This window comes from Maniola hyperantus, chromosome 15 (assembly GCF_902806685.2).
Source record: "Maniola hyperantus chromosome 15, iAphHyp1.2, whole genome shotgun sequence".
NCBI classification, from domain to species: Eukaryota; Metazoa; Arthropoda; class Insecta; order Lepidoptera; family Nymphalidae; genus Maniola; species Maniola hyperantus.
In genome coordinates, this window is record NC_048550.1 from 12,095,003 (window position 1) to 12,108,238 (window position 13,236).

A 13,236-nucleotide genomic window follows, 5' to 3' on the forward strand; every position below is an offset into this window, starting at 1 on the left:
TGCATCTACCTTTATTACTCTATCTACGTTTAGGACATTAAATTACATTTGTATATTTATTTATCATCACGCCATTTCGGTACTCTCTTCATTATTTTTAAGTCATAGGTATTTTAGTGTATGGATTTATATTTTAACCAAAATAATTATTAAAAATTGTTGAAAATAATGACTTTTTATATCAATTTGCCCCAATATTTTGTCTAATGTGTAATGTGTCCAGCGTGGTGGATCACGGCCTAAACCTTTCCCACTCTGAGAGGACGATGGCCGTTGAGATGTTGATGATGACGGACCTAACCAACAAGTACCTAGTACAAATAGTACAGTAGCCGGTAAGAAATATTATATATTGACCTTTAGAACGAGATTTTGGCTTTGTAGAGCTTTGTCTCTGTCACTCCTACCTATGTGACGTTGTGTCGGCTCAACGACAGAGACAACGCTCTATGAAACAGCCATCTCTTTCCAAAAGCCGATGTACAATATTTCCGGCTAACGTAGGTGTACCTTAATAGGTATGAATAATTTCTTCCATACTAAATATTTATTTGCGGAAAATATCGAGTTGCTTTAGAATTTTATTAAAATTTGTAGTGAAATTTCAAAATTAGAAATTTAATTAAGTGACTATAGAGATCTTATCGTCGCTAAAGTATCATCATAATCATAACTTGATTAGCTTTGAGATAAATATTATTTGCGCAAGAAACCAATAACTAAGGTACCTACCTAATTGATACAACTTGTTCTGAGATTTGCATACTTGTTCATAAACAGTGGCAATTGAGCGAGACTACTAACTAAACTTTAATATCATAAAAACAACCAGTTTAGTGCCAGATCTAGTATTAACTAGTAGTCTCTATTAAAAAAATATAAGCAAAAGAAAATAGGAGGCAAACTTCGTAATTTTCGGTTTTTTTTTTCTTACGAGAAATGGCAGGTCTAGAAAACCTAAGTGACAGAGATCGCGCAGTGTTGAGAAGCATTTTTGATCCTACTGCTACTATCGGGGACGTAGCTGACGATGGTGACAATTTTGTTGATGATGATCAAGGTAAGCTTTTTCAAACTCATTCTCCGCGCGCTCGTCTTTTTATAGTAGGTTGGTACATACAAAATCTTCTTTCCCAAAGGTAGCTTCTCGGTGAAAAGCGTTAGGCGCAATACGCAGATACCTTCGTCTGTGCTAATAGTAGAGAAGGCCGGAGATGATGATGAAGAAAATTCTTTTAGTAAGGACCTTAGTGTAACAGGTAGTTATAGTAGATTAATGAATGAATTAGATAAACTTCAGAGGTCCTACAATCAAAATTTTAGTATGATATCTATTTACCTTATACCTAATAACCTAATCGAGCGTGATAGGTTGGGGTTCGACCCCGGGCACGCACCTATTACTTTGTGCGTTATAAGCAATCAAATGTCACTTTGCTTTGCTTTATCTAACGGTGGAGGAAAACATCGTGAGGAAACCTGCATGCGTTAGAGTTGGTGAAGGAAGGAATGAACTCAAAGGTGTGTGAAGTCTACCAATCCGCACTTCGACTATGGCCTAAGTACCCTTCTCATTCTGAGAGGAGACCTGTACTCAGTAGTAATGACCTAAATCTACATTCTAGACTCCACAGAAACTGAGCAACAAAGCAAGGCCCTATGTCTTCAAGGCGTGCAGCTAGCTGAGGCAGGCAAGTACGAGGAGGCTTTGACACTGCTGAGTAAAGGCATAGAGATAGCCCCTGAACGAGCCGCGGGGTACAATGACAGAGGTCAGCTGTTTAGACTGATGAAAAGGGATCAAGGTAAACAGCTATGACAAATTAGACAGACGACCACTAGCTTTTGCCCGCGCCTTCGTCCGCGTGATATTTTATAGTCGAAGGGTTCCGCACCATCCTTCGTATAAAACTATGTACAGTACACGGCAGAATGTAATGTACATCGGCCTTTAGAATGACATTTCGGTTTTGTAGAGCGTTGTCACTCATACATATGTGACGTTTTGTCGGTCTCAACGACAGAGACAATGGTCTACAAATCTGCTATCTCCTTCTAAAGGTCGATGTAGGTACATTGTGCATTACTTTCTGCCGCGTACCTAATGTTTTTTTTAAAATTCACTTGGCTATTTTGAAATTTTTACTATAGCGGCACTATCACGTCTATATGATGTTACAGCGGCACAGAAAATTTCAATTCTCTATCTATTACGGTATCTACAGCCCGCTGACAGACAGACAGACAGCCGAGGCTTAGAAATAGGGTCCCGTTGGCACCATTCGCGTACGGAACCGTTAAAACCAAGATGGTGGCTTTTTTTTGTCATTTTTGAACTGGTTTCAGATGCAATGAAGGATTTGGATCATGTCTTGCAAGTGACAGAAGGTAAAGCAACCCGCGCTCGAGCTCTCGCGCTGTGTCAACGCGGCGTCCTCTCACGCAAGCGCGGCTCGGACGACGAAGCACGCGCCGCTTTTGCCGAGGCCGCTAAACTTGGCAGCGGGTTTGCGAAGAAACAGGTGAGGTTTTATTTCGTCATCACCGACAGCCGGGTCTTCGAACTTCGCCCAGTGCCACTTCACCTCGCAACCCGATGAACTGTTTGTATTGTCGGTTACTTTTTAGGATTTCGTACCCTGGGTGCCAATGAAAGTGACCTTATTACTGCTTCCGCTGTCCGTCCGTCCGTCAGCGGGATGTATCTCATAGTCAAACGTCTTGAAACTGACAGAAGGTAAAGCAATCCGGGCTCGAGCTCTGGCGCTGCGTTTTTTTCGCGTCTTGACACTTTAGCTTCGCAACCCGTTGAACCCGTTGTTGTTGTCAGTTACTGTGTAGGATTTCGTACCCAAAGGGTGCCAACGGGACCCTATTACTAAGCCTCCGCAGTCTATCTGTCTGTCAGCGGACTGTATCTATCTCATGAACCGTTAAGGTTCGTACGCACCTGAGCGGCGCGGCGCGGCGCTTCAGCGAGCTGCACGTCGCGGCACAGAGCTTCAAAATATCATTTCTATCATTTTGTATGGCGCATATCGCACTAGAGCGGCGCTGCACAGCGCTTCACCGCGCGTTGCCGCGCGGCACGGCTGGAGAGAATATTTTGAAGCGCAGCGAAGCGACGCGCAGTGCAGTGACGCTAGTGCGACATACCCAGCGGCGCGGCGCGGCGCTTCGCGCTCGTACGCGAACGGGTATAAAAGTGACGCGCAAGTGACGCGAGGTGCCGCGTACTGAAGTTGTAGTGCGGTAGGCACCGTCGAGCGGCCTGAGGTGACGCGTTCTGCAGTCGGACTGAAGCGCCGCGCCGCGCCGCTCAGGTGCGTACGAACCTTTATAGGTCGAGTTGTCACAGAGTTGCCGCTATATATGGAACCTTTCATGTGGAAGTCCGTATCCCACTTGACCGGTTTTATTTGAACTATATTACTCTTATCTGATTCTGGTATTTTTGTGTTACAGGTCGTAGAACTAAACCCATATGCTGCACTTTGCAACCAAATGCTCAGCCAAGTCATGAAAGGAGAAAAGGACATTAAACTGTAGAATGATATCAAAATAAAACGAACATATCTAATGGATTAGAAATTTATATTATTGAGTACAATCCACGATCACATTCGAGAAAAACCACATTCTTCCTAAAACCCGGCGAACTATTGAGTCGCCAGATTTTACCACGAAATCCTTGAAAATGACAGATTTTACACTTCGAAAATGGCAAATGTAAGACTACAAATCGAAATTCTGTCACTACACTATTAATATTTAATAATAATTATAAGTAATTATATGCAATAAAATCTCGAAAAAAGATTGCACGCGAATACTTCATACGATTTTTCTAAAAAAAAACATTCGCGCCCAATCTCTCATTTTGTTATAATTCAAAACTTGATAAGATTATTTTAATGTATTAAAAACTAGTGAGGCGACGAGACGGTAGGAAAAACAAAACGCAGTTAAAAAGTGCGCTTACAAGGATAATAAATTTTATTTTTGCAGAAAAGTTTCGCGTATGGCACAACTTAAAAAACTTGATCAATAATTCATCAAAGTTAATAAATTCAACTAACACGTTCATAGAAAAACTAGAACACCACCACAGACCAAAAACATAGGGATATCTACACCACTTTTTTGCCTTGCTCAACAGAGAGCCACCTATGCCATAATATATTGTACCTATGGTCCGTGCAAAAGGAGTTCTCACGCGCCGTTTTAACTTTATGTGTCAACTATCATGTCAAAAGTACGTTTCACCTTTATAATAAGGATTAAAATCGTACTTTTGACATGACAGTTGACACGAAGTTAAATTGGCGCGTGAGAACTCATGTTGTACGCACTATATATTATTTTTGAACGCGTCACATAGGTACAGACAATGTGGCATCGCATAGCAATCGCGTTTAGCATTTTCAATCTACATGAAATGGAAGACCAAAATAATCTATTTCTTAGGTCAGTGAAAATAATTAACCTAGACTATGGCCAACCAGCCTAGTTCGGCTAGTCGGCTAGACTGAGTGTTATTTTGCCCAATGCCCAAGGCCCAAAGTGTGTTCTAATTTTATCAAGCATAAAAATCGTTTACCGATTACTTCGGGACAAGAACGTGTTCAACTGTAGGTAACAAGTCGCCATATCAGTGACGTTTTATTCCACGACTTAATTTATACAACTAGATTGGGGTTATACAAAATATTCTTACTTTAATATAGAACCTTTTGGCACAAGTTATCTTTGACAGTTAATAATTTTATCTGCAGGACAAAAAGTATAGATTAAAAATAAAAAAACAGGTATAAAAATGGCGCGAAACTTTTCTACGTGCTGGGGTGAAAGGATGATCATATCACAGAGATAGTTATAATAATGTGAGTACATTTAGTTCAATAAGCATTTTACATAATATTATTATAATAATAAACTGTTACAATTCACTATACTTAAAGTAAAGGAAATCATGTTTTCATGAATTCCATTTTAAAAAAAACGTACATAGGTAGAGGTAAAATAAATCATTTTTATAGATTGTTGTTAATTTTATAAATACCTACCTAAATAAATACTTGAAAAATATCGTTAAAATATTACACACAAATTAAAGTTCAAAGATAGGAATCCACATGCTATCAAAAGCCTACTTGCCTATAATTTCATGTGTATTCCCATTTTAGGGCACGGTATCCACTAAAGCGTAGATGTGTTTATTGGATAGAACATAGTTCCTCTAAGTGGATACAGGGCCTATAGGTAAGATCAACAAAGAAAGTTGGCAGTATAGAGATAAAAAGTATTCAAAAAAGTGATATTCTCCAATAGTGATATGCCAAAAATGTAATAGAATTGGAAAAATACATTTTAAAATGATTGTGGAAATTTTATTAAATATTAGGAAAAATATTTACAATTTGGCACAGGCGATGTGCATAAACTGCGAAAATACCTTCAATGGTACCCAATCTATCTCTATGCAATTGCCAATTTTGAACTGAACAAATTTAAATATAGCTGTCCCTTTCAGTCGTGAAGAGGACCGCAATACTTAGGTACAGTCCTGTGAACTTTAAATTTTGGAGTGCAGTGAAACTGGATAACTTTAGAAACGCGATAAATATTATCAACGGACATGAAATTGAATTCCAATTAGAATAACTTTGATTTCAGCGATTAACTTAGCAGGTTAATGAAATCACCAGATGGTATAGTGCATACATTTTTAAATCTCACTCGCCATTTTAGCTCTATGTGTCAACTGTCATGTCAAAAGTACGATTTTAGTCAAATCAAATCAAATCAAATTTCTTTATTGCGAATATGGGTAATACAGGAACAAAAAGGTACAGCCAAATTCTGCCTATCAGCATGCAATATGTTATGATATACCTAACAATGTGTACATAGTCTTGATAAAATTAGTCACATTAAATACTTAGTCACGAAAAAATAGTCCTTAATTTAAAGGTTATAAAAGCCAATATTTAGGAATTGGAATGAATTAAATTAAAGGTAACCGTACTTTTGACATGGCTAATCTGTGTAAAGCCAGAAGAAGAAAAAAAACTTTTGACATGACAGTTGATACATAGAGTTAAAATGGCGAGTGAGTTCTCAAAATGTATGCATTATATTAAGATCTCTATGATTATAAGTTTCTAGGTGGTACCTACCTTATTTTATGTCAGGTTTCTGTTACCCGGTTTCATTGTATACAATTGTGTGTTGGTGCTAATTTAAACATTTTCTGAACGAAATTAACAAGTCATCGAATAGTGCCATCCTTTTTACAATGTTCTCAGTGGACAAGGATGGTAATACTTTTAAGACTTTACTTTGGTTTAGTTTAGGATTTCAGTTTATCCGAATTAGCATCAACAAATAGGCATTAATGCATTAATGTAAGGAATTTTTATTTTAATAAAATTGTCAAAGAGTATTTATCACTATATCCTGTAATACCTACGGGCTTATATACTAAAGGTTCACGTTTTAGGCCTATGTTGCGAAGGATTATTAATATTATTTTCTTACTAAAACTCCTATATAGTGAACCATAGGTACTTGCAATTAAAAATGTTAAACAAGTAATTTTCGAATTAGATATTTTTTACTATATTACTGTGTTCAGTAAAATCAAACTCACTGCTCACTAATTATTGAAAAAAATTGTTTGTACACAAGTAGGTAGGTATGTGCTAAACTACAAAAATTTATCTTTTCCGTCTTAGACAAACTAACTAAAACTCTCCTAATTCTCTACGGCCAAAGACAGCAGGTGTTTTAGTTCGGTCAAATATTTTAGTTTAATTATTAATATCATAGTTTAGTTGAGTTTTAGTTTGGCGTACCACACATATGCCAGTTTCGTGTCACACTATCACATTTTGGAAACTATTTAAAATCAGCGATTTATTATCATGATAAAAAATAAAGATAATGAGAAATACTTAGTATGTTTTCTTAACATACGATAGATTATATAGGTATAATAAGTTTTAAAATTAGGCAACACTTCGCTAAAATTGCGTTAATAAAATAGAAATCTGCCGTCCGTCCCGTTCAGTCTAAAGTAGTTTTACTCCCTAACTAACGCGTTTGACAAATTGTACAGCGATCCTGCCGGTTACGTTAGGAACTATAATAATTTGTCATACTAATATACTTTAGTTGACGGACGGCAGCAATGCAAGCCTTTTATATACAAAAATAATAATTTCTTTAAAATAATATACTACAAACAAAACATAGTTATTTATGAAAAGTAAATGCTATAAATACATATTTATAATACAATATTAGGAAAACCACTGAACATTACAACAACATATACAACCGTCATTATCAAACGTATTTTCATTATAGACAAATAAAAATATTATATTAACATAACCGACTTTTTTTCAGTAAAATCATACAAGCAGATATGAAAATAATATGAATGAATGAAATTCGAAAATATTACTCAAATTGTTGTTGAAGTAAAACTAAACTATACCTCTTGACTTTCAAATGTCATGTTATTTAAGTCTTAAACTACTTGATATTATCTTAAAATTGCAAGATCTTCTAAATCAATAGTTACCTGAATAGGCTGAATATATTATGATCTTTGCTCATCCTGACCAATAAAAAATAACCATGTACATTATAGAAGGGATTTTTTTATTTTACACCAACAGTGCTAATTCTGTTGTACACAAATCTCTAAACTAAAAGTGACAGGTCTACAAAATAGTGTTATCCTTTTCATTTTGTTTCCTGCGGAAAGAGAGAGCATTACTTTTAAAAATTTTAATTAGTTTAGCGTTTTGTTTACAACTGGATAGCAAATTTTTCAAATAAAAGCTTAAATATAACAAGCTTTGTAACTGCATGGTTACTCTATATACAAATGAGATCTTACTTATATATTAATGGTTACATAATTAGCTATAAGTTTTTTAAACTTTCAATTATCATCTATGTAACTGACCAAGTCAGTGCGAAGTGGGTGTCTAAAGGCGTAAGCTAGCAACACTACAATATACCAGTTGAAAAATTTCGAATTTACCATTTACCATTAATTAATTATATATACTCGCAGCTATCAGAATTGGTGTTTAGAATACAGTGGCCTTCGCCAAATCTCAATAATAACGAGATAGAATAATCACTATTTATTATTTTAATTCTACGGTGAGTAAGGCTTTAAGCACAGCCCACAAACTATACGATGGCGATATATCGCTCGTCTACATTTGAAGTAATCTAAATGATCGCACTTCTAGCACCAAAGCGATCCTAATTTCTCCAACTGTCTGGAACATAGATTTATTAGGTACCGTGCATTTACATATTCGTCCTTATGTCCTGTCTCGCAACTCATCGTTAATCTCATAGACATATGCGCATTAGACGAGACGAGACGAAAGTGAGAACAGATCTCGTTCAGACTGCAGAGTGCACTTCTATACACATAGTACGTCATATAACAAATCTGTGATCTGGAATGACTTTTTAAAATAATTGTGATGATAGTTTGGTGCTAAATGGCATACGATATTGTATGAGCTATGTAAAATTATATCAAACAAGCTTTGATTATTGAGACTTATCGCCCGTATATAAGCTCGATTTATTGGTCAAAACTATTCGCTTACCATAGTATAGCTTATGCACTGTGCCTCAGTTTAATCTAAGATTAATGTAAGCGATTATTAAATCGAGTATTTAATCAAATAGTTATAGGAACTAAATAAACGTAATTTCGCGATATTTTTTGAATACTCAGTGATAAAATGGTGAAACCTAACATACGCTACGTAAGTTACTAAAAGCTGGGTAGAGGATTATTAAAAACACTTTTAATTACGGAAAAGAGCAATCGTCGAGTTTCTTGCTGGTTTTTCTCGGCAGTGCGGACATTCCGAACCAGTTGCACTTGGCGAAATCTCTCACAAAATTGATTGGTCTGTAGTCTGGTGAACATCTCTCCCTCCCATCTGCTTCAGTGGACATGCAGCCTAGGGGTTAATTTTTTAAGTTATTTATAAATATGGAGGTAGAGTGGGGCCGATTCTCTTGTACACAATCTCTAAACTAAACTAAATTAACAGGTCTAAATCTAGTGCTATCCTTTTCCGCAAGCAACATTATGAAAGGGATAGCAATAGATTTAGACGTGCCATTTTAGTTTAGTTTTGAGATTGTGTACAAAGGAATTAGCCCCATTGTCAATGTTATCCATTGCTAACGATAGTGCAATAACAGTTCAAATATGGAACGATATTTTTTTAAAGATTCCAGTTTACAATTCGACTGTTATATTGTAAAAGAGAGATATTTTGATATAGATTAAAAGTGTTTTTAATGGATACTAAGGGTGGTGGTGGGATGACGCAAAAACATTTCGAACACACGTGTTTCTTAACCGCAGGCACAGTGTAATAGATTAAATAAAAAAGTTCAAGTTTTCAAAAAAAAAAACACTTCCGCTTCAAAATGGCCAACAACAACATCTAATTAGTTGTTTTCAGGCCACCATATTTTATCAAGGTGATATCAAGTAATTATTGCCATAAATTAAAAGCACTTTCTTTTACTTATATAAGTAGTACTACTTTTCAAATAATGATACGCGCTATTTTTCATTATGCATATTTTTTTCCGTCAATTGTACACGGAAGACTTTTTTGCAAATATAAATAAATAAGTACAGTCCGTTCACTATAACTTTTTCCCTGCCGTCAATGTTGGCACCATTGCTTTGTTTGCTTTATTCCTTAGAGCTTAGGGTTTATTACTGTGTGATTTGCAATGGTGCCAACATAACGTCAGGGGAAAAGTTATAGTGAACGGACTGTAGGTTTGTGTTTTTTTATTATATTTTTTAAGACGCGTGTCACGTGGAAATTAAACATGTGTGTTCGTGATGCGAGTTACGCGAGTGTGAGAAGCGCTAGTGCGCTCTACTTGTCTCCCTCTCCAGCTGATTATAGTACACAGTGCTGATTCAGTTCCTAAACGAAAATTACCAAAATACCTAATGGTACGAAATAAAGCTTTAAAACTCATTTCAAAATAATGGTTTTATTATATTTATACATACTATAATTATGTACATATATGCATCATGTACATATTATATTATGTATCTTCTAAAAATAGCAGTAGTTAGTAATTTTTTAATGACAAACATAAACACGACTCAATTATAATATAATTATATATATTTTTTAAATATCAATCAATCTCAATTTTTTTTGAATTCCTATATTCGTATCCTCCATTAAGAAATTAGGAACGAAAAGTTGGAACACGTAATACCTATTGGTATGATTGAGTACCTAATATTAAAATCCATTTAAATGTAAAAACTGATAAAAGTAATATTTAGCGAAAATGAATCAGCACGTCACCTACCTAATATTAAGCCTAGTACTTATATAAAAATTAATTATTTAATGTAAATATTACAACTATAATACAGATAAAGATACCGTTTTACCGTAATATCTAAACTCGGCTAAGTTAACGGCGATTTTTTAAATGGTGATTACAAAAATCATTTTTTAAAGAATACCTACTTAAAAATTAAAACATACCTAAAATGTCATTTTATTATATTCAATTTAGAATCGACAGCTTCATTTCATTTAAATTCACATTTATCAACTAGCAAGAGTACACGTTTTTTATTTCAATGTATTTTTAGTTAATTTATTTTTAAATAAAGTTAGTAAGGCTATTTAGTACACGATTATTTATTTTTATTTAACAGCTGATCGCTGAATTTGTGATGTCATTAGACGATGCATTAAAAAAATGAAAAACAAAGAAAAAACTTTACAACATGACAACACTGAAAAAACGTACTAATTCGTTTAGATTTTTTTAAGGTTTACAAGACAGTTTTTTTAAGTTTATATTATGAGATATTAGTTAACTGAATAATAATTGATGTGATCTTGATATTCATATAGTAAAGATTACAAATCTTCAAACAATGACCCTTCTTCAAATAAATAAAATTAAGATAGGTAAAACAAAATATAATAAGTAGCTACATCGTCAAATTGCATCACAAAATGTACACAAAGAGAAATTCAGAACCACAAAATTACAAACACACACCTACACACACACACATACACAAAATAAACATGAAAATCATCTGTTACAGTCAAAGTGGGTAACTTTAGAAACATGTTTATATAAGTCGACGGACATATACAGAAATTATGAATTTTTGACTTGAAATGAAACAAATTTTTTTTTATCTCACTCGCTCGGAAACAATCCTTTTGCTCTTTGAAATCTGAGTGAAAAGTGGTAATTTTGCTCGCTTAAATTTTAAAATGCGTACAAAACTACTCCTTACGCACCAAATTTTATGTAGGTAACAGTACGATTTTAGTCCTTATTTTAAAGCTAAACCGTAATTTTGACGTAACATTTGACCCCATAGAGTTAAAATGGCGCGTGAGGAGACATTTTTTTTTTAATATATAAAAGCTGAAAGTAGGTCTGGCCCTCCCGGACTTTTAGTCCAAAGCCCCTATCTTGACTATGAATTCCGGCTTTAATTAATATCCATTGAAAATATTAAATACTTTTCTAAAGTTACCCACACTTATTGTACACCATGGCCAACAGATTATATAAATTATATAACCATACACGGTGAAAACTTAATGACAGCCATGGAACAGCCATATTATTCACCCTGAAAACTTAAAATTCCACAAAACTAACATCATATCGTCATAAAATATAATAATTTATTAACTAAAATAACAATCTAAGTCTCTGATTTCTTCTCCATAGAGATTCTGTTATAATCGAGTTAAAGAAATAGCGTACGGTGTACCCAAAAGTACCAATTATGGATACGTCTGTCTGTACTACACATACCAACTGTTCAGTACAAGAGTTGAGACCAACATACAAAATAGAAAATGATTATTATCACTCACTATTCGAATAGAAAATAGTTGTAGATAAAGAGCAATTGGAAAATGATTCGTAACACGCTAATAGTAAAAGCTCATAATGGATTCTCTTAAACTTTAGCGCCATCCTCACGACACAACATACAATTATTACTATAGTTACAAATAACACTGATATGTGAATGAAAAAATAAATCGAAACATCACACAAATATACACACCATCCCATAAAATCTAATATGGATCTTAAATACAAAGCCGTTAGGAAGAAAATAGTTTGGACTGTTTTACAAGATCATGTATTTAGATGTGTGAATGTATTGCATCCTACGACATTCACTATTTTATCAAGTGGCCCCAAGATCACTATAAGTTTATATTATTAAAGATTGACTACAAAAAAACGTAATAGAAACGGTTATAAAAGTCTTAAGAAATTGGAAGATGTTTTATTTTTTAATTGATTACAATTTAATGTATCTGTGAAATGTGTCAAAGATAGTTCAGATTATAAAAAAATATAAGTTGCCACTTAAATCAACTAATAGTACAGAGATTAACAATAAAAACATTTAATTACAACAAGATTACATCCATTTAGTATTGCTTTGGAAATTCGTTGAGATAAAAACTTTTTATTGCATTCTCGAAAAAATTGACTACACAAGAAAGTCATGTCGTATTGGATGGTACAATACTTGTATAATACTCTGGTTAAATTAATAACTACATACGTCATACATAGATAATAATATGAGCAAACAATTCTTTCAAATCCTATGGGTCTATGTACAGGACGACTCTTTTAACGCTTAAGTGACGCGCTTTAACGCAACCCAGAAGAATAGGTAGTTTGAAGACATTTCACTTTAGTTTAAAAAACGCACAGTTTCATAAATACAAATTGCCACCCTACCCTTTCCCCCATCTTCTGATTTTGTCACAAAATATCGATACATAGATTATGCACTGTTAAAAATGCACTGAATTTTTTTTACGCGTCTGTTTGTGCGTTTTGATCGATAAAAACGCAGCAATGGGCGGTTTCAACCGCGCAGGTGTCGCGCGTCAGTTGCGCGTAGTCTAAGACGTCGTCAGTACATGGCCCTATGGAATAATCAATCTCCTCCACTCTTCGAGAAACAAGTCAAGAATTTGAAATGTAAAAAACGATGAGCGAGACAGCGATACGACGATGCCGTAAGAGTGACAAAGACAGTCGACAGATGAGTTTCAGAGGCCACCATTACGACGGCGGTGAGTTAGCTTCAAGTGATGCAAAGAGGTGCATCTGGAA

The 13,236-nt window shown here is 34.7% G+C and overlaps 2 protein-coding genes across 2 annotated transcripts in view; one reads left to right on the plus strand and one right to left on the minus strand.

Annotated features, from left to right (window-relative positions):
- The first annotated feature begins 834 nt into the window (after positions 1 to 834).
- LOC117988666 (tetratricopeptide repeat protein 36) lies at positions 835 to 3,584 on the plus strand. The gene is made up of 4 exons (XM_034975831.2): positions 835 to 1,060; positions 1,626 to 1,805; positions 2,347 to 2,522; positions 3,466 to 3,584. Exons 1-4 carry the CDS (start codon positions 940 to 942, stop codon positions 3,547 to 3,549), a joined length of 561 nt encoding a protein of 186 aa, XP_034831722.1. The 5' UTR covers positions 835 to 939; the 3' UTR covers positions 3,550 to 3,584.
- Positions 3,576 to 13,236, minus strand: part of Pkc53E (Protein C kinase 53E) — a 204,492-nt gene continuing 194,831 nt past the window's right edge. The window contains exon 14 of the mRNA XM_034975816.2: positions 3,576 to 13,230. The gene's annotated coding sequence lies outside the window, so the exon portion shown is untranslated. The remainder of the gene's footprint in view (positions 13,231 to 13,236) is intronic.

What these genes read in the sequence shown, in the direction of transcription:
- LOC117988666 (XM_034975831.2), top strand. Translation starts at nt 940, where the DNA reads ATGGCAGGTCTAGAAAACCTAAGTGACAGAGATCGCGCAGTGTTGAGA. An exon ending in TTTTGTTGATGATGATCAAG is followed by an intron (nt 1,061 to 1,625) that starts GTAAGCTTTTTC and finishes TCTACATTCTAG; the next exon opens with ACTCCACAGAAACTGAGCAA. An exon ending in GCGGGTTTGCGAAGAAACAG is followed by an intron (nt 2,523 to 3,465) that starts GTGAGGTTTTAT and finishes TTTGTGTTACAG; the next exon opens with GTCGTAGAACTAAACCCATA.